The 27,715-nt window shown below is 31.7% G+C and overlaps 1 protein-coding gene across 1 annotated transcript in view; it reads left to right on the forward strand.

Moving 5' to 3' along the window:
- LOC121376359 (alkylated DNA repair protein alkB homolog 8-like) overlaps positions 1 to 27,715 on the forward strand; it is a 37,026-nt gene that overhangs the window by 172 nt on the left and 9,139 nt on the right. The window contains exons 2-8 of the mRNA XM_041504208.1: positions 7,075 to 7,315; positions 7,865 to 7,990; positions 8,361 to 8,561; positions 9,501 to 9,571; positions 10,134 to 10,350; positions 11,276 to 11,321; positions 12,857 to 12,917. Coding sequence (XP_041360142.1) covers positions 7,075 to 7,315; positions 7,865 to 7,990; positions 8,361 to 8,561; positions 9,501 to 9,571; positions 10,134 to 10,350; positions 11,276 to 11,321; positions 12,857 to 12,917 — 963 coding nt within the window. The remainder of the gene's footprint in view (positions 1 to 7,074; positions 7,316 to 7,864; positions 7,991 to 8,360; positions 8,562 to 9,500; positions 9,572 to 10,133; positions 10,351 to 11,275; positions 11,322 to 12,856; positions 12,918 to 27,715) is intronic.

Consider the following 27,715-nt stretch of genomic DNA (forward strand, 5'->3'; position numbering starts at 1 on the left):
TATATATTTTTTAATATTGTAAAATACTTTATTTTCGTGGGATTAAAATATCGCGATTTATAGAAAATTAGTCAGTTCGCGAGCATTTATTTCCCACCAGTTAAAAAATTCAATTACTGATATTAGTAATTTTGAACCTCCAGGCCTTTGAGAATTTAAAACTTTCAGAAATAGATCCAGGTAACCTATATCCTTTTTGCAAAACCCGTTATATCCAAGTTTAACAAGTAAATGATAATCAAAATTCCATTCACACAAAAAATAGATTATGTAAAAATTCCATTCACACAAAAAATAGATTATGTAAAATTACATTCACACAAACGAAACAATCGTTCTTGCAATTTTCAGAGACCTGACACTATGAAGAAAAAACGTCACTAAAGCAATAGCTATTGTTCGAAACACACGTGTTAATTATTTCGTATAGTACAATCCCGAAAGCTGCTCATCCAATACGTGTAATAATTGTGATGTCTTGGGTGTATTTTTGGGTATCTTGGGAGTAAATAGTCGGACCCTAAAATCAGTCCTGTTCCGCATTTTACAAACAAGGCGGAAACGGACGTATGCATATGTTTAGGTCTGACAACAATATTTGTGCTTCATGTAAATTGTAAATCATATAATATTGATAAACTGTCAATAAAGTATATAAAAAAAACCTTATTGGATACGATTTTGGCATAATTATGGTTTTTGTGAGGTTTTTTGATTGCGAAAAGGTTTTTTGATTGTAAATATGCCAAAAAAACAGGTTTTTGGCATATTTCGGGTGACCGCTGAATGGTAACAGGTCGTTTTGCCCTTATTACTAGATGCCTGCGTCATTTCACCCCCATGTAGAGTCGTTTTGCCCTAACCTTTATTGTAAAAAGGTGGTCATGTATATATTTCCCTATACATGTATAAAAATATTTTGAATGTCTACTTGTCTTTTCCTCATTTGTGCACTTTGTTTTTGGGAAGGTTTTCATAATTCAACACAAGTATTTGGTTGTCAGTGTTCAATCGTATGCAGATTCCTTAAAAACAAGTCAAACATAAATAGACCGGATGGGGTAGCCCGGTTCACGTTTTTTTACAATAAGCCTATATTATAATGCACTCACAACATACACATAAAATAGGTGAAAATACTAGTACATGTATATAAATAGGTTAATTTAAAAGAATAATTTTTATTTAATTTAAGAACAGTCACAGTGCAATTCTTGTGAAAAGTGGCAATATCATATGTGACTGTGTGGTGTCCGGGTGACTATAAATATATAATGGGGGTGAATCGACATGGTACAAATAGGATTTAGGATAAACCAACCCCGGGAAATGGGTCTAAGGGTAAAACAACACAGGGTTCGAAATGGTTTCAGGGCGAAACGACCCGGATTCCTACTGAATACCAAAAGCTAAATGGGGCACCTTTTCGTATCCTTCTATTGGTATAAAAAAAAGTAATCTGGAAACAAAATGAAATTTAAATAATATTCATCAAAATATTAGATTAATATCAAGCAAATCCTTTAGGGTGAACTACAAGTAAAATATAGTATTAATAGGGACCTACCAGTTGTCTATTTTTAGCTCACTCTGCTAAGAAAGACTGTCTGATGTCATACTTAGAACCTGGAAGTCTGGCAAAGATTTGGGTTTCTATGAGAGAATATACATATGAAACGAATAACTTTTTCAAATTTTTTCACACAAATTTAAAAAGTTTGTTTTGTTTAATGACACTACTAGATCACATTTATTTATTAATCATTGCTATTGGATTTCAAACATTTGGTAATTTTGACATATAGTCTTAGAGGAAACCTGCTGGGCAATTCCGTGGTCAAGTATACCAATAGGTCATTTTTAAAAACTCTTTAAGTGAGACAAATTTGGTATCATTTGAAAGGTTATTATCTCTAGTGCCAAATATTACATTAATCCATTTTCATTAGATGTGTTTTAGTTGCTTATAATGCAACTAATGCATCAACCATGAATGCAGCAATATTTTACAAAAAATTCTATTAACACATTTATCAGCATATTTTTTTATACATAGTGAGTAGAAATAAAAATCTTTATACAGAAATAATCCCAGACATGTTCTTTGTTAATTCACATAATATAGAAAAGACATATTTATATTTCAAGCAGAGTTTTATCCATAATATTTAGATATGTTACTTGTGTATATGTCCGACACCAAAATAGAACATTTTTTAATCTCCACTTCTGCTAACTGGTTGTAAAATGTTGCTAACTAAGATGCAATCTTAATTTTATATGGTTGATTAAATAATGCAAAGACAGTTACTGAATATATAATAATTGCCATGCTACTGTGTACGTCCGACACCATAAAGCATGTTTATTTTTTTCAATTTTGAAGCAAAGTATTGCTATTTATGCAATACCAGTGTGACATTAGGAGACATTTTTTATAACTAGAGCCAATTATGACCATCAGTATAATTTTTTTATCCATATAAGTGGATTAAGAGGAATTTATCAAAGTGTGCAAAAGGCAGTTTCCTGCCAAATGTGTTGATTTTGTTCATCTCCATAACAAAATAACAAACCCAGTAATTGCATTTACTGCCAGAATTATACAAATTGGAAAATTTGTAGAGGATCACAACTAACATGGCAAATGTGAAGTCACATTTGAGGAAACCATCTTTACATTCAGTGGCAGCACTTTACCATTTTGAAATTTTCTGGTTAATTTTACAGGAATTATGTGTCGAATCAATAAATATAAAGTTACTAATCACAAATAGATGCAAAAATATTAAAATATGTCTCTTGAACCTTGTTCAGGTCCCTAGTCACCTGGCGCTGCCACAGCCACAGTTACCCCCATCTTATATGCCTTTAGTTTTAGACTAATGAAATTTTGCTTTCCGTTCGAAGTGTGTACAGGGCTGTTAGTGTTACGTTTGACAATACATCATTTGGTCACAGGTGTGAATGTCTGACAATGGTACCTTGGCATGCTTTTATTTTGACCTTGATCTTTAATAATAGAGTTTTTAAAATGTCAGAAATTAAATGCAGTTTCAAATATATCCATATGTCAATTTATTTATTTGTTTGTTCCTTTGTTTCTTTATTTCTTGCTATGTATTTCTAATAATTGTGTCATTATTATTTTTTCATTTATAGATATCTTTGAATTATTTTATTTATATATTTTACTTTACATTTGTGGGTGGTATAAAATGGTATAAATACTACACACAATAGACAAAAATCTATTAGGATTTTTGTAATTTTTTAATATGGCTTAATTGTGTCTATATTTAGTGCATTGATACAATAATATTAACTACGGCCATGAATGTACTTTTTCATTAAAAATATCAAAATTGAATAATAATAATTTTGTTGCCTCATTGCTCCCTCCTCCTGAAAAATGTTGAGTAAATTAAAAAGAAGCAGGAATAATAAAAAAAATTATGATTTGTTTTTATGAATATCAAAAAGTCTATCATATCCAGCACTTGCCTTACAAATGACTTTCGCGTTAAAAATGCCCAATAATTAAATTAGCACCATGCCCTGTCAAAATCCTAGCTAGAACACTGCATAAGCATTTGCATCAACAATAAAGTTTAAACATTAAGTATGAAATATGTATTGTTCATAAAGCTCGATTTGTTGTCGTCTGCTGGTTAGGTTTTTTTTCACAATTCATAAGCATTTTCATCAACAATAAAGTTTAAATATGTAAGTACCTTTGAGTTAATAGAAAACTTTACAATTCCTTAAAACCATTAATTATATATTTGATGTCACATACTTAGCTGCAATATTCTTTCCATATTGTATACATGTTTTTGTCATTACTGGTACTGGTACTGGTACTGGTAATACATTTAATTATGTAATTACTGTTTTATCAACAACAAAAAAGACAACACAAAAATAATCATAATAAAAATAAGTATATATGAATAAATAAATGGACTTACATGACTTGTGTCATGACTTAATAGAAAAACATTTCTGGAATTTACCTGATAAACCCGGAAATAAAATTTCGTTTGTTTCCTTCATCTTTTTTTATAAACTTGAATTCTTTGTAATTGTTTATTAGTAACTTTTTTTTTTTTTTAAAGTATGGTATTTAATTAAAATATGACACACAGTATATGTCAAGGTGAAACAAAAGGGTGTGTCCTGTATAATATCCACAGGTTTACCACTCGGTTTGATTACATTGTTTTTCTTATTAATTTTGGCAAACATCAAATGTCACAAATTTGGACATCATTTTAACAATGCTTAACCTTTTTAAAAGGGATTTAATCAAAGAGTCATATTATTTCAGGTTGCAGAGGTGATCCTTTATCACCTTATATATTTATTTTATGTGCTGAAATACTTGCAATTATAATAAGAAACTCGAGTAATATCAATGGTATCAGTATATATGGTGAACAATATTTAATTTCACAATATGCAGATGATACAAGTTTCATTCTTGACGGTTCTCCCGAGTCCCTGTACAATACACTTTCGGTTTTAGACTACTATGCATATATATCAGGCCTAAAAATAAACTTTTTCAAATCTAAAGCTATTTCTAAGGATGTATTCCATCATACGAGATGGAAGTTAGAATGGTGTCAAACTCATTTTAACCTGCTTGGTATCAACTTTTCAGTGAACATGGAACATATAATCAAACTGAATTATGATTAAAAAAATATCAGAAGTATAAAAATTGATGAGAGTATGGTCTTGCAGAAGATTGACAGTTTTAGGAAGAATAACAGTATTGAAAACGTTAATAATGCCAAAGTTAACTCACCTATTAATAGCTTTACTGAATCCAAATGAAATTCTGATAAAACATATAAACACATTATTTTTTTAATTATCTGGCAGAGTAAAACTGAAAAATTGAAACAAAATTTAATAATGCAAGATTATGAAAGGGGTGGTATTAAAATGATAAACATAAATAATTTTATAACAGCATTGAAATGTACATGGATTCGAAGAATGTTTTTAAATAACTCAAAGTGGATCACTTTGTTTAAGTCAATTACAAACATATCGTTAAAAGATATGATTAAACAAGGTGATTATTTCCTAACATGCAAAATAGAACATATTCGCAATAGGTTTTGGAGAGAAACCCTGTCCAGCTGGATAGATATACAAAAGGTTCAAAACCCACAAAGTATGGATGATATATTAAGTATTAATATCTGGAATAACAGCAAAATATGTATAGGTAACAAACCATTTATATACAAACATTATATCAATAATGGTATCACATTTATTAATGATTTATTAAACGAACAAGGTGATGTTTTAACATACGAACAGTTTATAACAAAATATCATATAAATACAAATTTCTTGGAATATGCGTCAATAACAAATGCTGTTAAATCATTTATAAACAAATTAGAAAACATAAACGATGACACTTTCACAAGTCTTAAAAATCCTGTTTTCCCGTTTAAGATAAAAGATTTATTAAAAGACAAAAACAGTTGTAAACATATGTATGATATGTTAAATTCACAAACTGTCATTCCAAAAGCACAATTGAAATATGCAAATGAAGGATACATGTATGATACAAAGAAATGGGAAAAGTATTATGTTATTCCTTTTCGATGTGTAAAAGACACAACATTATCATGGTTTCAGTATAGAATAGTACACAGAATCTTAACTAGTAATACATTTTTGTATATGATACATTACGTGGATTCTAATGCTTGAGACTTCGGCAAAGCTTCATGTGAAACTTTACAACATCTTTTCTTTGACTAACAAGGTTAACCACATTTGGGAATCAATACGAGAATGGATATTGACTGAAACAGGAATTGACATTAATTTTAGTCAAGATATTGTTATGTTTGGTATGATCAATAACGAAAATAGTAACTTTGTAAATTGGTTGATTATCAACATTAAATATTATATCTATTGTATGAAAGTACAGAAAAAATATTAAATATCAATGGAGTTAAAAACATTTTACGAAACAAGTTTGAAATAGAAAGATTTATTTTATACAAGAACTGCAATTAAATTTTTTTTAATCTCTTTGACTGAAACATATTTTCTAACAATAGCTTGTTTTGAATTCCAGGTCTTTTTCGTTTCGCACTAGTATAGGTTTACCCCCTCCCCCCCATGTATTTATTTATTTATTTTATTTTATTTTATTTGTTTTGTTTTGTTTTGTTTTGTTTTGTTTTGTTTTGTTTTGTTTTATTTGTTTTGTTTTGTTTTGTTTTGTTTTGTTTTGTTTTGTTTTGTTTTGTTTTGTTTTGTTTGTTTGTTTGCTTATTTAATTATTTATCAATTTATTAATATGTGTTTTAAACATTATATCTTCCTTCTTCTTCTCCTATATTTCCCAGTCCTTTCCATTATATGCGTCATAGCAATTTGTTTTGTTTTTTACCAATCTTTAATTTATACAGAAACATTACAAATGCATTTATGTATCAAATTGTTATATATGACTATATAACATTATTATACCACAAATTAGATATATGTACTTGTATATAAACTATATTACTTTGAGGTAAGGCCATGAATTCAAAGCTTCCCAACTTTGACATGGTCAGAATGGACTGGGGAAAATAAATATTTAAAAAAAAAAAAAAAAATTCTTTCATGCACTAGATTCATTGCCTTTCTCTGTATAGACACCATAGATAAGTGAAACAAACTTAACCAACATGTGGGTCTTTCACTTTTTGTTTTTTTTTTGTTTTGAAAAACATACATCAACAACATTGGTCCCGTAGTAGGTTTCGTCATCTTCTGTCTTGTCTTGTCTTGTCTTGTCTTGTCTTGTCTTGTCTTGTCTTGTCTTGTCTTGTCCATCCGTCCATTTGTCCCATACAAATTGTGGGTCCAGTATTCTCTTAATTTTTTGTATTTTTTTTGTATGGTGGGTAATTTTTATAACCCTTGTATATATATATATATGTTTGTTGGAAAAAAAGTTGTTGTAATTGCTTTTGTTTAAATACTCCTTGCAACACATAGCTTAGATATAATATCATCCTAATCATTTGTTTTTGTCAGATTTTATGCATTAATAATGGTGGACTGGATGCTGGTATGACTTACCACAGAATCAAGGAACTCTTCAGTCCACATGGAACAGTGGAAGATGTCATCATGTTATCCCAGAAACCCTACTGCTTTGTGTGTTTCTCAAGCATTTATGAGGCTGAGGCAGCGTACAAGGCTCTCAATGGGTGTCAAGTTGATGGAAGTCTTCACTCACAACAAAGTCGATTTTATATTTCTTTTGTTAATCAAGGTACAGCTTTCTCAAACCCGAAATAAAATTTATTTTTATATATTTTATTATTTTTATTTAATGTTTTTATTCTCAAATGCCTCTTTTTAAAAAATTAAAATGTCTTTTTAAATTGGCCAACATATCTATTGTAAAAGAAAATGGACAAAACAGTAGGCCTAATTTCCAAAACAAAAACAAAGAGAATAAAAGTATGTGATAGTGTAAATCATCATCAAGCATTCATCTAAACATTTTAATGAAAATTTACAAAATTGTACAGTGTTTCCATATCAGACATATAAAGCTCACTAACTTTCAAAATCTACATTCTAAACTACCACACCTTTCTCACCATACAGTCTTTATTACATATTTTTTCTGCATGTATTGAGTGGATTTTACTGTAAAAACTTCATACATTCCCCCCCCCCTCCCCCCAATGACAATAAAGACTAGAAGTACATTCCCATCCCATCACTATATATGTTGTATGCGTCACTGACTTTTTTTTTCATTTTTATATTTCTGTGATGAACTTGTATTAAAAAGTGTGCTGTATATTTTCAGTGCCTGCTGATATTGGGCCATCATCTTCACTTCCTCCAGGCTTGATACTGATAGAAGATTTTGTAACTCCGGAATATGAGCAGAAACTACTCCAGTTTCTGAACTGGGATGAGGAACCTAATATGGGTAAATACACACGTACCTGCAGATATGCAAGTGCACGTGCAGGAATGTTTGTATGGGTGTGTTAATAAATGTATGTTAGCAGTGAAAATAAGTGATAAAAACATTGTTTAGTCATGAGCAAGGGGCTTTCAGACTCACTCAATGCTTAATATGTTCCATTTTAATATTTTTATTTCATTTATTAAGAATTGTATTTCCATTTGATATCCACTATGGTGTTCTGTTATAGCTTATTATTTTATGTTACAGACTTTAAACTTTACCAAGGACTCAAGTCTGAATTTTAATTTCTTTTTTGCTTCAACTAATTAAAATAAATTAGGGAAAAATCGTCAAAAGTGAGAAATGTTTTGTTTATTTTTGTTTTTAGGTCAGAAATGTCTGAAGCATCGTAATGTCCAGCACTTTGGTTATGAGTTCAAGTATGGAATAAACAATGTGGACCCCAAGGAACCATTATCGCATGGTATTCCTGTCGAATGTCAAGAACTGCTGAATCGTGTGCTAGAGATGGGGGTTGTGTATCACTTCCCTGATCAGCTGACCATCAACCAGTATGCTCCAGGCCAAGGTAACTTAAATATCTGAAGTGTTATTACATTACAAATATTTTATTAATACAATGTGTCTTTATTAGTCCCCTACTTGTTGTACCAGAGGGGACTATAGGTTCTGTCCGTCCGTCTGTCCCACAGTCCTACATAGTTTCTGGACATTTTATTCACACTGCTTCGATATATTGGGCAGAATTTTGTATATAACTTTATCATGTACTTTAATGTTTGACTTTAATGGCAATTTACCTATTTCTGACAAAAATTTGTTCTCACAATGGCTTCAGATATTGTGCTGAAATGTGTATAGCTTTATCATGTACTGTTACAGATTAAGTTTGACCTTACGGCAATTTACCTCTTGGCCTTTGAATGTAGGAGATACAAAAATTTGTTAGGTCCAGTATTGCTTCTTTTGTATTGAAATGACATTTCCACCCAATTTTAAATCTGTTTGTCTCGTGCTATAAACAACAGCACTTTAAGAATTTTGTAACACTTACCACATGTCATAAAATGATATTTAAGCAATTTACAGTAAAAACATTTCTGTGGCTAATTATGTGGGTGAAAATATTGAATGAAAAATATTCAATTTTGGAATGTGTTATACCTGAGAAATAATTCTTTGATAAAAAATGTTTACCTGAGTTTCTTTTGCCTTCTTATAGAACTTTTTTATGAATGATTTGAATAAATAGATGTATGTATCCAAATCAATATGCCTTGTAATAGTCTGTAGGAAAGGTATTCATAATCTTATCAAATATACATAAAATAAAAGGATATCCTTTATTTAAATGATAAGCAGTATTAGCCTTAAACATCGCTTCATTTTAATGGAAATATGTATGAAATGAAAATGTTTGCTGTGAAAAAAAAAAATTGATGCAGGTTTGCTGCTTTTACTACAGACTTTTTGATGTGTATGAGACTAATTTGTTTTATGTTTACAGGTATTCCTCCTCATGTTGACACACCGTCTGCTTTTGAAGATGGGATAATGTCTCTCAGTCTGGGATCACAGGTGAATTTTACCATCTCACTTGTTTTTGTAAAAGGGTAGGATACTCTTGTTTACATGCTCCTGTCAGTTTAAGAATTACCCCCCAAAATCATTTATATTTTTATTTTTTGTATTATTTTCATTATGGTTTAAGTACACTGTCCTGAGCATATATCTCAGCTATCTGAGCTGTCTGTTTGGGACAGTGGGTTAGTGATCAAAACTCATTTTGGGTTGGAGCTGGTACCAGGATGCCTTATGGACTATGATTACACCATAGTAGCTGGTATTTGGGGTTAAAAATGTGTAATACATGTGTATTATATGTGATATAACATAGTGGCTTTTGGAGGTGATTACTTAAACTGACAGAATGCAGTAGTAAGTTATAGGTCTCGTCCATTGTTTTCAAATCTTGTTTTATCTTCAATCACTCCTAGACCAATAAATGTAAATTTGTCACTGAACTAATCTGGTGTATCCTGATGACCATAACATTTTATTTCTGCTTTTCATTATCTTTCCTATCTCCCACACATTAAGTTTCTGGAGGTGTTAAAATGATTGTGTTTTTTTACTTCAGACTGTGATGGATTTCCGCCATCCAGATGGGCGACATCTGTCTGTGTTGCTGCCTGCACGCAGCCTGCTCGTAATGACTGGCGAGTCTCGGTACACCTGGTCACATGGCATCACACCCAGGAAGTCGGACATCACTCCAACCGGAGATGGGAACTTGACTCTACTTAAACGTGGAGTTCGGACTTCTTTTACATTCAGAAAATTAAAGATTTTAAAAGGTTTTTATTCTGTTTTAATTAGAGTCGATTTGTCTATCTTTGGTTCTCTGCCATTTCTAAGTCATATGATATATGGCTTGCAATACATTTCTTTGATATTGTATTTATTTCCCTGCTAATATTATTAGTAGTTATAATAAGCTTTTTGTCTGCATAATATCTTCATTCCGGACTCCCTTTTAAAAATAATTTTTAACTACAATTTTCCTCTCTGTTATTATCCATTTAATTTTGAAAAACACATGCATGTCAGTTTGAAATACAAGGTGAACTTGACAACTGAAAAATCAGATGTTTTTTAATCTTTGTATGACAAACACTGATGAATAAGAATGGTTTTTATTTTAAAATGAAAATTGTTATATTTTATAACAATATATTGTGCAGTATATGAAAGTTTGTTTTGTAAATCTATTTTGTCACTGACCAGTGGTATTAGTAGGTTGACATTTTACTCAGTTGCATTATCCTATATCTGTATATAATTATTCTGAAAGGTAATAAATGATTGCTTGACTGGATATTGCATTATCCTATATCTGTATATAATTATTCTGAAAGGTAATAAATGATTGCTTGACTGGATATTGCATTATCCTATATCTGTATATAATTATTCTGAAAGGTAATAAATGATTGCTGGACTGGATATTGCATTATCCTATATTTGTATATAATTATTCTGAAAGGTAATAAATGATTGCTGGACTGGATATTGCATTATCCTATATCTGTATATAATTATTCTGAAAGGTAATAAATGATTGCTGGACTGGATATTGCATTATCCTATATCTGTATATAATTATTCTGAAAGGTAATAAATGATTGCTTGACTGGATATTGCATTATCCTATATCTGTATATAATTATTCTGAAAGGTAATAAATGATTGACTGGATATTGAAAGTCACTTTTATTCCAGATCAAGATGTTGAAAACTTAAAAGAAGACTCCAAAGGCCAATCATGGTAAGATATTGTATATATTTTGAGATAATATTTAGTGTTATAATCTCATATTTATTGATATATAGATCTCTAACATAGTTAAATCCACACTAATTTTGAGAAGACTGTTGCAAAGTAAATCTCTTACTTAGTAAACAACATAATACAAAATAAAGACTCTTTTTTTTACGGTACTCAGATATAGTGATCAGGGATTATGTAACTCCAAAGGATAGCTTGAATGATAAATTGATATACATATTGTATATTTGAGTCAAATTTAACTTAATAGATAGAGCACTTGCCTAAGGTGTTTTGCAATCCAACCAGTGCCCAGCGACTTTTATATCAAAGGCAGTGGTACTTTATGGGAAAGTGCTTATTCAGAAATCCATTACAGCTGATGAATTGTTTTTTTAGCAGGTTTCTTCTGAAGACTACATGTCAGAATTACCACATGATTGTCATTCAAGCATTCTGTCATTAGGCAAAACAAGTTTTAACTTCACTGTATACGATAGCTATAAATATTTTAAAGATGCAAAACTAACATATTTAAAAAGCTTTTTTAACAGCTAAAATTACATATTAAATTAGATGCATGTTCTTCAGCCCTCTGTGTTGCAACTGATTTAGTCACATATGCCACCACTTTTTTCATCTGACGACTAAAACATTTCGTACAAAATAATAGAACAAGATAATCTGGCTTCCTTATGGAAAAGTTAGCATAGAGAGCTGTTCTTGTTTAAAATGACAGTACCTGTATATCCAATATGTTTAATTTCATTATAAAAATAGGATAATCAGAAACATACTGGATATTAAAAGCATGAATCTTAAATAATATGCAAAATTTAATCATTAAAAAGCTCTACTAGTTGGAAAGTTGTTAAAGATTATACAATGGCAACAGAGTAAGGATAGTCCCTTTAAGGAAAAGACATTTGATACAGGTTTTTATTATCTCTTGACTAAACACCACTCCCATTAAGTTGATGAACAGTAAAACAGCATATATTACACATTTTTATTAAATCAAGTCATATCTACATTGTTCCAACCAGTGCTTCACAGCTGGTGAAACAAAGGCTATCCTGTCTGTGGGATGGTAAATATAAATGATCCTTGCTGCTAATTATAAAAAAACCCGTAAGCCATGTAGTCATGTCATTGTTACTTCGAGACAAAGTTGAATTGCAAATGTTCTGTTATATTCTCCATTGATTGTAATAATGCTATTTTTATTTTACACCTTTCATTCATTTTCCAGCATGTTATTTGTATTTATAACTGATGAGCAGTTATTGCTCAAAGTTTCAATAAAGAATTGAGTGGTGGAAGTAGATTTCGTCTCTGATTATTCACCATATAATTGAGTGCATCATGAAATAATAAATATTTTTCTTTATTTCTTTGTTTATTTGTTTGTTTGTTTCTTTCTTTCGTTCTTTCTTTGTTTCTTTCTAATAGGAAATAGATTTTTAAAAATGAATATTACCAATAATGGGCAACATTAGCCAGTGTGTGTATATAAGTAAGTTGATATTTTTCAGCCCAGACATTCCCCATTCTGAAGAAGAAGCCATAAAACTGGAACAGCTACATGTACATGAGGTAAGAAGCAATGTTGTGGATGACTTGTGTCTTCTTTATTCTCAAGTAGGTCACATCTGGCAACTCAATTTATTTCTTTGATAGACTTCCTATTCATATAGGATTTTCAAACCTTGCATGCAATGCTGTGTGTTGAGTACCATAAATAAATCACTGTGACCTACTTTTGATGGGAATATCATGTTTTTCATTGGTTCTCTTGTTGACTGATTAAAGGGACATTCCCGACTAATAAAATATTTCTACGATTACACTTTCATATTAAATATATTTTCTTGTTTAGAATATCAGTGTCTGTATATTCAATGTGTTTCTGGTCGTCTTAATATTTGTAAAAAGCCCAAACTGGATTTTGTCTACAAATAATTTCGTACATACAAAAAAATCTTTTTTAGGAAATAAAATGAAATTTAACATAGTACAAATATTAGAACGATCAGAAACATGTTTAATATACAGTCACTAATATTGTATGCAGAAAAATATATTTGATATGTAATTACAGTCGTCGAAAAGTCTCTGTTAATTGATAACATCTTAAAAATTGCAGCAAACTTAGTAATGTCCCTTTAAGCTAATAATGAGACCACTATAGTAACACATTTCACACTTTTTAATCTTGATTTTGCTTCCCAAATGATGTGTGTGTGATTTAGCTCGGTTGGTAGATGCCCCACCCCAGGTGATTTGGGTCGCAGCATTGAATCTCCTAGGCCGATCCAATGGATTTATTCCTATCATAACCAGTACCCCATGACTGGTATATCAAAGGTTGTGGTATGTGCTGTTCTGTTTGTGGGAAAGTACATGTAAAAGATTAATTCCTGTTAATGAAAAAATGTGGCATGGTTTCTTCTGAATACTATGTTTCAGAATTACCAAATATTTGACATCCAGTAGCTGATAATAAATCAATAAAACTAGTTGTGTCGTTAAACAAAGAACAAGCTTTAAACTTTCCAGAATGAGGTCTCTTGAAGTTTCAACCCATCTCATCCTCAGCATTTGCTGGTGCTAGGTTTAGTTCTAACTAGCACTAAGCAGATGTTAAGAAGCAGAGGGTTTGTCCTGTTGACCACAAACCAAACCAGGGCTTGTCCAGTACATCCATTTTGTGGTTGTCGTGAACAGAAACATAGAACCCAAGTCAAACCAAACCTCGAGGCTTGTCCAGTACATCCATTTTGTGGTTGTCAGGAACAGAAACATAGACCCAAGTCAAACCAAACCTCAGGGCTTGTCCAGTACATCCATTTTGTGTATTGTTGTGAACAGAAACATAGAACCCAAGTCAAACCAAACATCAGGGCTTGGCCAGTACATCCATTTTGTGTATTGTCGTGAACAGAAACATAGAACCCAAGTTAAACCAAACCTCAGGGCTTGTCCAGTACATCCATTTTGTGGTTGTCCAGAACAAAAACATAGAACCCAAGTCAAACCAAACCTCAGAGCTTGTCCAGTACATCCATTTTGTGGTTGTCAAGAACAGAAACATAGAACCCAAGTCAAACCAAACCTCAGGGTTTGTCCAGTACATCCATTTTGTGGTTGTCAAGAACAGAAACATAGAACCCAAGTCAAACCAAACCTCAGGGCTTGTCCAGTACATCCATTTTGTGTATTGTCATGAACAGAAACATAGAACCCAAGTCAAACCAAACCTCAGGGCTTGTCCAGTACATCCATTTTGTGGTTGTCAAGAACAGAAACATAGAACCCAAGTCAAACCAAACCTCAGGGCTTGTCCAGTACATCCATTTTGTGGTTGTCAAGAACAGAAACATAGAACCCAAGTCATGGTCCTTCAGGGCAGGATAATAAACTAGATAACATTTATCAAGTTTATGTACCAAGTTAAATAATTTTCATTTATTAGAAACTGTGGGCATTTAACAAGGCCATTGGTTAGCATAGGTATTGTAAGATACCAGTAACATAATAACTGAAAATAACATATATTTAGTATGTGACTAAAATTTTCAGGGTTTTTTTCTTTTTAACCATAGTAAACAAATTGTATCCAGTATAACAACAAAAAAGCTCATATTATTTATATAACAAAAACAAAAAATTAATGTAGTTAATTTTTTATTTTTTTTCAATGTTGATAACCTTGCATTGATCTTAGCATGTAGCTAATACTATGTATTACTTCAGTATTGTATTGACTTTATTCAAATGTTTTGCTAATAAGAACAAATACTATCTGTTTGCCATTGGTAATTAATTTATGATGAGTATTAATAATTCTAAACCTCTTATACGCGCAATAAACAAATTGCTAACATTTGTTAAATAAAGTCAGCCATTTCTCTTAATGTGTGCCTTACCTAGCATTATTCCCAGCATTTACTAGTGCTAGTATTTATCCAACAAGCACCCAGCTAATACCAGGAATAAGACAAGGATATACTCTTGGCCTTTGGTCTTACATAAGTGGATTGAATGTCTTTTTTTTCTGGTAGGGTTATTATTTGTAGCTTATTACCTGCATTTATTGTTGACTGGCAGCAAGTTTTTACTGCATGATGGAGGAACATTTTGTTCAGTATTGCATCGCGATACATAATTTTAAAATGTTAAATAGTAGTTGCTAATCAATTTTTAATTTTTATATTGATTAGCAACTGTTGCTAATCAAAATTTAGGAAACCAAATGTTCCCTACATGATTTAACCTCATTTTGTTTCCGTATTAAAACACCTGTTTCATCTGCTGTATCTTCGAAATTACTTGATTTGAACCTTACATTATTCCCAGCATTTGCTAGTGCTAATATTGTTTTCCAACAAGCACCCAGCTAATACTAGGAACAAGATGAGGAATTTGGTGGTATATATACTAGTACTCTTTGCCTGTAGTTCTAATTACACGAGCAGACTGATTTTCCACTTGTTACTGTTGATAATAACCTTACATTATCCCCAGCATTTGCTAGTGCTAGTATTGTTTTCCAACAAGCACCCAGCTAATACTAGGAACAAGATGAGGAATTTGGTGGTATATATACTAGTACTCTTTGCCTGTAGTTATAATTACACGAGCAGACTGATTTTCCACTTGTTACTGTTGATAATAACCTTACATAATCCCCAGCATTTTCTAGTGCTAGTATTGTTTTCCAACAAGCACCCAGCTAATACTAGGAACAAGATGAGGATTTTGGTGCAAATACTTTTTGCCTTTAGTTATAATTATTTCAGCTGACTGATTTTTTCTTCTTCTCATCACTGTTAATAACCTTACATTATCCCCAGCAAGCACACAGCTAATAATAGGAACAAGATAAGGATTTGTGCATAATATTTTACTTTATTATTTTGAAAGTAAATGTATATATTTTTTTAATTATTGTGACCCATAACCTTACATTATCCCCAGCATTTGCTAGTGCTAGTATTGTAATCCAACAAGCACACAGCTAATACTAGGAACAAGATGAGGATTTGTGAAAAATGTTTACTTCATTATTGTTTTTAAGTAGATTTAATAAAAAAAAATTAATTACTGTTGCCTATAACCTTGCAATATCCCCAGCATTTGCTAGTGCTAGTATTTTTATTCAACAAGCACACGGCTAATACTTGGAACATTATAAGGATTTTGGTGAATTTTGTTTTTAATTTTAATTTACTGGTGGACTGAATTGTCTTTTCATTACTGTTGATAATAACCTTACAATATCCCCAGCATTTGCTAGTGCTAGTATTGTTATTCGCAAGCACCTAGCTAATGCTTGGAACATTATAAGGATTTTGGTGAATCTTGTATTTCATTTTGTTTAATTCGTATTAATTGATTTGTTAGTAATACAGCTAATAGCCTTACATTCTTCAGCATTTGCTGATGTTAGTTATTTTATCCAATAAGTAAATTGTTAATGTAAAAAAAAAGGATAAAGATTTGGATACAGTTATTCAGTTGCAGATTTGATTGTTTGGAAATTAATAATGATAAAAACCTTGCATTTCCTCTAGCATTTAGTGATAATGATAACTTATATTATCCCCAGCATTTTCTAGTGCTAGCTATTTTATCCAACAAGCATACAGTTAATACTAGGAATAAGATAAGATTTAGTACATGTCTATAAAATGTAATCATTTTTGTGTTTATTAATTTGTTACTATTGATAATAACCTTACATTATCCCCAGCATTTTCTAGTGCTAGCTATTTTATCCAACAAGCACACAGTTAATACTAGGAACAAGATAAGATTTAGTACATGTGTATGATGTGTGTTGTTATTTTGGTCAAAAGGCAAGATATAGATATTACTTTTCTGATGGCTGTGGTGGCATCAACAGTGTCAACTTTTTCTTTAAAGTTTAATGTTAAAGTTTTGCATTTAGAGCAGTTTCTCACAAACTATAAGTCCCAGGTAAAAGAAGTTGGTTTATTGTTGCACTAGTGGTAGGTAAGACAATTAATTCTGAAGGATTCTTGTTTGTGTATTAATTTGTCAGTATAACTTACATTATCCCCAGCATTTTCTAGTGCTAGCTATTTTATCCAACAAGCACACAGTTAATACTAGGAATAAGATAAGATTTAGTACATGTGTATAATGTGTAATAATTTTTGTGTTTATTAATTTGTTACTATTGATAATAACCTTACATTATCCCCAGCATTTTCTAGTGCTAGCTATTTTATCCAACAAGCACACAGTTAATTCTAGGAATAAGATAAGGTTTAGTACATGTCTATAAAATGTAATCATTTTTGTGTTTATTAATTTGTTACTATTGATAATAACCTTACATTATCCCCAGCATTTTCTAGTGCTAGCTATTTTATCCAACAAGCACACAGTTGATACTAGGAATAAGATAAGGTTTAGTACATGTCTATAAAATGTAATAATTTTTGTGTTTATTAATTTGTTACTATTGATAATAACCTTACATTATCCCCAGCATTTTCTAGTGCTAGCTATTTTATCCAGCAAGCACACAGTTAATACTAGGAATAAGATAAGATTTAGTACATGTCTATAAAGTGTAATCATTTTTGTGTTTATTAATTTGTTACTATTGATAATAACCTTACATTATCCCCAGCATTTTTTAGTGCTAGCTATTTTATCCAGCAAGCACACAGTTAATACTAGGAATAAGATAAGATTTAGTACATGTCTGTAAAGTGTAATAATTTTTGTGTTTATTAATTTGTTACTATTGATAATAACCTTACATTATCCCCAGCATTTGCTAGTGCTAGCTATTTTATCCAACAAGCACACAGTTAATACTAGGAATAAGATAAGATTTAGTACATGTCTATAAAGTGTAATCATTTTTGTGTTTATTAATTTGTTACTATTGATAATAACCTTACATTATCCCCAGCATTTTCTAGTGCTAGCTATTTTATCCAGCAAGCACACAGTTAATACTAGGAATAAGATAAGATTTAGTACATGTCTATAAAGTGTAATAATTTTTGTGTTTATTAATTTGTTACTATTGATAATAACCTTACATTATCCCCAGCATTTGCTAGTGCTAGCTATTTTATCCAACAAGCACACAGTTAATACTAGGAATAAGATAAGATTTAGTACATGTGTATAATGTGTAATAATTTTTGTGTTTATTAATTTGTTACTATTGATAATAACCTTACATTATCCCCAGCATTTGCTAGTGCTAGCTATTGTATCCAACAAGCACAAAGTTAATACTAGGAATAAGATAAGATTTAGTACATGTCTATAAAATGTAATCATTTTTGTGTTTATTAATTTGTTACTATTGATAATAACCTTACATTATCCCCAGCATTTGCTAGTGCTAGCTATTTTATCCAGCAAGCACACAGTTAATACTAGGAATAAGATAAGATTTAGTACATGTGTATAATGTGTAATCATTTTTGTGTTTATTAATTTGTTACTATTGATAATAACCTTACATTATCCCCAGCATTTGCTAGTGCTAGCTATTGTATCCAACAAGCACACAGTTAATACTAGGAATAAGATAAGATTTAGTACATGTGTATAATGTGTAATCATTTTTGTGTTTATTAATTTGTTACTATTGATAATAACCTTACATTATCCCCAGCATTTGCTAGTGCTAGCTATTTTATCCAACAAGCACACAGTTAATACAAGGAATAGATGAAGATTTGTATTTGGGTACAGTGTATATTCAATATTCTTCTTTTCTTTTTTTTGTGCATGTGGACGGATTGGAGTTTTTAAATTGTTGATAAAAACCATACATTATCCCTAGCATTTGCTAGTGCTAGCTACTTTATCTAACAAGCACACAGCTAATATTGGGAATAAGATAAGAATTTCATGTTAGCATAACATACACTGGTACTCTAGTGGAATTTTAAGTAATGTGTATAATGTGTAATCATTCTTTTTGTGTATTAATTTGTCAGTATTGATGACTTATTTTTACTGATGATAATAATCTTACATTATCCCCAGCATTTGCTAGTGCTAGCTATTTTATCCAACAAGCACACAGTTAATACTAGGAATAAGATAAGATTTAGTACATGTCTATAAAGTGTAATCATTTTTGTGTTTTTTAATTTGTTACCATTGATAATAAATAGCCTTACATTATCCCCAGCATTTGCTAGTGCTAGCTATTTTATTTAACAAGCACACAGATAATACTAGGAATAGATGAAGATTTGGGTACAAAGTATATTCAATATTATTCTCTTTTGTTTTTGTTGTTGATGGATTGGAGTTTTTTAAATTGTTGATAAAAACCTTACATTATCCCTAGCATTTGCTAGTGCTAGCTACTCTATCCAACAAGCACATAGTTAAAACTAGGAACAAGATGAGGATTTGGGTACACTGTATTATAATTCTATTTTTTACACACTCGTTGGTGAGAACTATTAGTTATCTATGATAAAAGCCTTGCATTATCTCCAGCATTTGCTAGCAGGGAAGATTTTGTTTTCAAAATCTTGATTAGCAATATTTCTGGTCAACTGAAAATTGATTAGCAATTACTGTTTTATGTTTTAAAATTGTGTAGCGATCTCTGAAACTTGTGTAGCAGATCACGATGCGATACTGAACACAATGTACTAGTGCTAACTATTTTATCCAACATGCACACAGGTAATACCAGGGACAAGATTAGGATTTGAATACATTATATAACAACTTAATTACATATATTAGTTGATTTATTAATGAGTAAATTTTCAGTATTGGTTAATAACTTACATTATCCCAGCATTTGCTAGTGCTAGCTATTTTATTCAACAAGCACACAGCTAATATTGGGAATAAGATAAGAATTTCATGTTAGCATAACATACACTGGTACTCTTTCTTTATATTTATGGTAGTAATGTTGTTTTCTGATGCCATATAACCGTAAATAAAATGTGTTGAGTGCATCGTTAAATAAACCATTTCCTTCCTTCCTAATCTGTTACTATAGATGAGGTTATTACTTGTTTGTTTTTGCTGATAATCACCTTACATTATCCCCAGCATTTGCTAGTGCTAGCTATTTTATCTGACAAGCACACAGCTAATATTGGGAACAAGATAAGAATTTCCTGTTAGCATAACATACACTGGTACTCTTTTATTAATTTTCACGGTACTACTAATCTGTTACTATAGATGAGGTTATTACTTGTTTGTTTTTGCTGATAATCACCATACATTATCCCCAACATTTGCTAGTGCTAGCTATTTTATCCGACAAGCACATAGCTGATACTAAGAACAATATAAGGATTTTTATGTAGTCTTTTCATGAATTCATAGTTTTTTTAATTGCCAGTACTGTAAATATAATAATTTATACCAGCTTTGCATCAATACCTGCATTTAATAGTGCTACATTTTTCTCTAACAAGCACACAGCTAATAAAAATAATACGGTATGGGTTTTATTATATTACAAGTTTTTGTTATTGTCAGTTTGTCTTGAATTAGTTAATAACCTTACATTATCCCAAGCATTTGCTAGTGCTAGCTTTTGTTTTTCCAGCAAGCACACAACTAATACTAGGAACAATAGAAGATTTTTACAATGAATCTTCTTATTTTCATATTCATTGGCATTTGCTGTTGTTTTGTTAATTGTTTTATTATTTATAAAATAAACTATTTGCTGACAGGTTTCACTGAAATACATGGTATGCATTTGGTGCAAGGTTAAGTGATCTTTCACCAATGACATACCTGTGTCTCAGAGAAAAAACATAAACATTGTCGATAATATATAATTTTATCACTGTGTTACTAGAAGAAAAATAATTTAAAATAATGTTGAGGTATTTGTTAATAATGCTTCTAATACAAATAGCTATTTCAGTAAGTTATTATTTATAAAAAAAAAAAAATATCTTAAGTTATTTTCATTAGTAACATAAAGAATGCAACATATTTAAATATAAATATTAATAACCCCACAGGTTTCTCACCTTGTCTTGTTGTATGTGATTTCTCTCATGCTGATACTTCCATTTTACAGTTTGTAATGATATTAAAGTTTTCCTGGTCAGCTATATCCATTTACCATGTCTCAGAAGGTATGAGGTTTGACTTGTATCTCCCAATGACTACCACCCTTATATTCCCCTGCCCTTGGTGTTCCTTGGATACAGCCACAAGTGACAATAATTAAAACACATCAATGTCATCCTTCATGGGGAAACTAATCCTTCAGTTTTCTAAGCCTAATTAAGACTGTGGCATTGAACTAATTAGACAGGAAAGGTGAGCTTGTGACCTAATTAGTGCAGGTAGCCATGTTTGAAATGGTTACTTTGTTGTCCCATTGTTAGTGTTGTTGCAGTTAACAGTTGTAGTTAATTGAACAGTTGGTGACTTTGATTGAAGACAGTTACAGGGTCAGCTTCCAGACTGTTCACTTGGGTAGACACGGTGATAGTCTGTATTCGAGTTAGTGGTCATAGTCTGTATTCGAGTATTAGACACTCTTGTGCTGTCACATGGACAAGATGTTCTCCCATAACAAATGTTTATATATAAACAAAATTATTTTAATTTTTATGTTATAAATATTAGGTTTAGGGTTATGTTTCATTAAAGAATACCAACATAATGTTCGTATTTCATAATCCAGTATCGCCATGGAAATTCAGTACAGTGGGGAATGGGCAACACTGCTTAAAATTCAAAAAGTAACCTCATCTGTTTACACTAATAAACCAACAATTTTATTATGTAAACACATTAAAAAATATTTTTCAGTACAAGTTATCTGTAATATACCCTTGTTTATCAGTACAGTAAAAAAAATTATGTTGCAGAAGTTTTCAAAGCAATCCAACATTTTATGACAAAAAGCAAACATTTTGACAGATAAAACAGTTCACGATCTCCTTTATTCGTCTTGTTTCTCAGGTTCTAATTGATATACAAATATTTATATTTTGACAGGTTAAAAATATAATTATAGTTTTACTTTTGTCAACACTAAATGCACATATTGTATATTTTTCAACATGTCCATGTTGACCAGTTATTACTAATCCAGGGAAAGGTCTTTATATATGCTATGCCTATTGACTAATCCCATCTGTTAATATATAAAAAGATAGAAATATTGTTAGAAATTGACCTTTTAAAGACAAGTATCTCTTAATATAAGTCATCTTATTTTAATTTGGTGAAAAAAATAGTTTAGATTTTGCATTTTTGAAATAATTTGGCAAAATGTTCTGATCACCCAGAGCTAGCCCTGAATATGTTATCCTATCTTATCCTATCCTATCCTATCCTATCCTATCCTATCCTATCCTATCCTATCCTATCCTATCCTATCCTATCCTATCCTATCCTATCCTATCCTATCCTATCAATTCCATTGCACAGGTACTCGAGTGCCAAGTACTTGAGTACTTGTGGAGACCCTACAGTCTATTAGCAGACTAGACAAGGATACATCATTTATCATTTAGAAGTCTTGTATTCTCCCCAATGTGAACACTTGGTATTATCCTAACCACTATTTTAGTTGTGATTCATTAGTGTATAACATTACCAGTGTGATTACCGGTATCTATAAACCTCTGTCTTGGTCAAATCAGTCAAGATGGGAGTGGCAGAGTTCTTGAAAATGAAGTAGGAAGGATGTATCATTCTGGGGAGTGGCTGAACTATTGTCCGAACCAAATTGTTAACAACTATGAAAAATTACTCTCCTACCTTTAATTGCCGTTAGATTTCCTCCAAAGTTTATCCAGACATAAATCTTGAAAACCCCCATTACAATGACACAGATTCCACATACCAGATGATAACCATGTCACTTATATCAACTTCGCTGAGAGCGCTTAGGGAAAAAAGCATGTAATTTTGTATCAGCTGCCATTTTGACTTTTTATGGAATATTCTTCAAGAGGGGTGAAAGGATAGGACTTAATCTAACAACGTCATAACATGTTATGATATAAAAGCAAACGTGATGACGTCATATTATTTTTTTATTATTATTATTATTATATTAATTTAACGACTAGAGATCATCGATTTCATATTAATTGTGTCACATACTTTGGAGGCTTTCACCCCTCTTGAAGAGTATTCCATAAACAAGCAACATGGCAGACGGCAGAAAACTGCATGTATTTTTCCCTATGCAATCTCAGCAAAGACAATATCGGCGACATCGTTGCAGTCTCGTGTGTGTAATCTGTATATTTGTAGTGGTTTTTTTGCGATTTGTGTCTGGACAAACTTTGGAGGGAAATCTAACGGCAATTAAAGGTAGGAGAGTAATTGTTTGTAGTTGTTAACAATTTGGTTCGGACAATAAGCACCTGGCAGTGATTCATTCAATGGATTCTGGCTTGTGCAAACATTGAATGTGTTAACTGTTTTATTCATATTTAACAGTTGTGTTCACAAAGCGATTCAAATATGGAAACTGACATTCACTTACATTTCAGTTTATTTCTTGATTTGATGAACAACTAACTTCAAATGTTCAAAGAGCTTTAAGTAGTGGTTGTGTCAATAGTTACCATTTAAATCCATTTCTAGATTACAGCACATCAATGGGGTATTAGTGGCTTTTAAAATATAAAAGATTTCTTGTTGCTAATGGAAAAATGTAGCGGGTTTTCTCTGATGACTGCAAGTCAGAATTAAGAAATGTTTGACATTTATTAGCCGATGGTTAATTAATCAATGTAACTTTTACAGGTTTTACTGTACTTTTCTTTAAATATTGTATTAACTTAAAGCTTGTTTGTGTTGAAACACTCATCATCATGGAATACTGTAGTCTTAGTCTAGTAATATATTAAAGGAACAGTCCATTGTAAAATGTTTCCAACTGATGCTATGGTCAGACTACCAACTGCCAGCAGAAAGTTGGACAACTTTCTTCTCTCATAACTTCTATGACTGTCCAGTTGCAAGTCTAAGCACTTACAACTCGATTCTCATCGTATAACCCATTAGCTGTAAATCTGAGTGCCCCTGTTGTAAGTTGAGAGTTAGGGAAATTATAATGTAACCGTTGAGTTTGCTAACTTTCTGCTAGCAGTTGTAGTCTGAGTCAGCATAACAGCCTTTTTCGTGACTAAAATTACTTAGCAAATACATTTTCTTGTTTAGAATATCAGTGTCTGTATAAACAAAGTGTTTGTTCTCATCCTGAAGTTGTATCAGCCCCAACCAGATTTTACCTCCTAATAAATTTGTATGTACGAAAAAACCAATATATTATAAAAAGTGAAATGAAAAATGGCTACTGCAAACATGACGGGAAACACACAGGATATATAAGAAAATGTATTTAATATGTAGTTTTATTTGCAGTGTAATCTGTTAGTCAGAAACATCTTGTAATGGCTACAAACTCAGCATAGTCCCTTTAAATCTATAGTTAGTCCCACGAGGAACACTTTTTTTCATACTATGGAAATTACTACAAGTTATTTATTTCTGAGCCAATTGTTTTCTAAATTAGACACAAAAATAGTATTTTTTGTTGTTTCCAAAACACTTTTACTTTTCTTTTTATGTGAAACCAAAAATGAAATTATTTACCAAAAAAACATTTTTGTAGGAGGATGGCACAGACTATAGTATGAAAACTTTGGATTATTACACCTACACAATCACAATGTATGTGAGAATCAGTCTTGTTTATAAGTTGAAATTAAGAAAATTTAATTAGGTTTAAAAAGTATTTCCTATTGTAAGCAGCCCTCGCAATTCATCATTCAGCAAAATCGACTTTAAAAACTGAAGTAATATCGATTCACATCAGCATTTTTTTCTGCTGATCAATGCATCTTCAGTAACAGTTTCAACCAACACCTATATTGTCAAACGGTCCACAATAAAACTTAAGTGAATACAAATGTAACATAACAAGGTCAAAAGTAAACCTCATAAAAATCATTGATGTGATATAACATGGATTTTATGTAGATGTTATCAGTTTAGCAGTTATTCTTTTCAGTGGTAAAATATTTTTGGACTGTTTTATGACGTAATCAGTTAATTAGCATTGCAGTGATATAAAAGCCTTCTGTGTTGTTTGTGACTGTAAAGTAACTGAGATTGATATAACTAATTAAAACCATGTCAGGTTACCCAAATGTTCCCATGCCACAGATAAAAATACTACTAAAAGTTTAGTACCGCTGGATTCTGATGTATCTCAAGAAGCTGTTAACAAAATCACTGTAGTCATGGGATACTGGCTAGACAACTATGATGTAGTTTTTTTGGTTGATTTTTGTTGTATGAAACTGTAAGAAAAAACATTCTTTGAATTAAATAATCTCAACCAGTACTTTACAGTTGGTATATCAAAGGTTGTGGTATGTGCTTTCCTGTCTGTGGAAAAGTGTTAAAAAAAAAGACCTCTTGATGCTAACTGGAAGGAGTAGCCTGTGGTGTCGAAACAGGTGGGTTTTTCTCTCTGCAGACCCCTCCACGACTGGTGTAACAAAGGCTGTGGTATGTACAACCCTGTCTGTGGAATGGTGCATATAAAAGATGCCTTGCTTCTAATCGAAAAGAGTAGCCCATGAAGTGGCGACAGCAGGTTTCCTCTCTCAATATCTGTGTAGTCCTTAACCATATGTCCGACGCCATATAACCGTAAATAAAATGTGTTGAGTGCATCATTAAATAAAACATTTCCTTCCTCTGCAGACCCAGTGTCACAATTACTGTGTTAGACACCTTCTAACCATAATTTAAAATGTGTCAATAGAACACATTACTATTTTTCCCTTGATTCAGTTACATTCAGGATGTAACTAAATGGTAGAACACTTGTCTGAGGTTAATGGGTCTCAGGACTTTTTTCTTTTTTTCTTTTACCATTCCAATCGGTGCTCCATGACTGCTACCTTAAAGGCCATGTTATGTCCCGTGTTACCTAAGTTCATATTACAGATCCCTTACTGATTTTTTTTATTAACAGCAGATTATTTGGTGGCACTGGGTTAACTTTTGTCTTTCTTTCTCAATCAAATGTTGATCTAATTGTGGGTGTAGTTTAAAATGTGCTGAGGTGTTGTTAAACTAAAATTTGTTTGATTTGCTTCACTTTCAGAAAATTTGGCCCCTTTCAATTATTACTGTTCATTTCATTTTAACTTGTTTATTTTTTGGGATACCACAGCCTTTGACCCCTGTACAACACCACTAGAGCACATTGGCTACTAGATGTTAAACATTTGATAATTTTACTTAGTCTTAGACTTTAGAGAGAAAAGCTGCTACATTTTTCCATTAGTAGCAAGGGATCTTTTATATGCACCATCTCACAGACAGGATAATACGTACCACAGCCTTTGATATACTATTTGTGGTGCACTGGCTGAAATGAGAAATAGTACTAAGGGCCCACCGACGGGGATTGATCCAAAACCGACCTCGCACTGGGCTATGTCCGGCTCCCATTTTAACTTAATTTCTGTACTTTTATCCATGATGGTTCAAGCAGACCTCACCTGTCTGGTCTGATTGTCCAGTACAGTGGGTTACTGTTAGTTGGTAGTGTTTAGTGAGAGAAAAGTCAATGTTGTGGCTTTACACCTCCTCACTGAATCATTGAACTCACTTTGGGTGGGAGCTGGTATCAGGATGTGAACCCAGTGCTGATGGCTGACTGAGGCCAGTAATAGATGCAAGTTCCATGACTAGTATATACAGTGAAACCCCTCTAAACCAGACACCCAAGGGACCAAGTAAAACGTCTGGTTTTTAGAGGCATCTGGTTTAGAGATATTCTGTTCTATACTGATATTTAAAAATGGGCTGTGAAACACATCTGGTTTTGAGTGAATTCCAGTTTACAGAGGGTCTGGTTTTGAGAGGTTTCAATATATGTCTGTCTTATGAGCTGTGTTTGTAATAAAATACAGTCACTTGTTTACTGTTAATCAGAAAGAGTAGTCTGCACCACAGTAATAGTTTTTCTTCTGACACTAACCCAATTTAATAGAACTTTTTGCTTTAGCCAAAAGTTATACTTATAATAGGCATGCATGATGTAAGAATTACCTCCCCTACCTGCCCCCCCCCCCAAAAAAAAAGAAGAAAAAAAGAAAAGAAAAAAGGCTTTGCACAGCTTTTGATCTAAAATCATAAAATATATCTTTGTTTCTTTTTAAATAACATTAACAAAATGGTGTAAGGAGGAATGTACTATTATACCCTTTTACAGTGTTTGATTCAAGTCCCATACCGGTAATCCTTGTGACTCGGCCTTTAGTTAGGTAAATACCATATAACAGCCAAACTGTTTGCCCAGGATAGATTTGCTTGATCCTTAGTTGGATATGAAC

This window comes from Gigantopelta aegis, chromosome 6 (genome assembly GCF_016097555.1).
Source record: "Gigantopelta aegis isolate Gae_Host chromosome 6, Gae_host_genome, whole genome shotgun sequence".
NCBI lineage: Eukaryota > Metazoa > Mollusca > Gastropoda > Neomphalida > Peltospiridae > Gigantopelta > Gigantopelta aegis.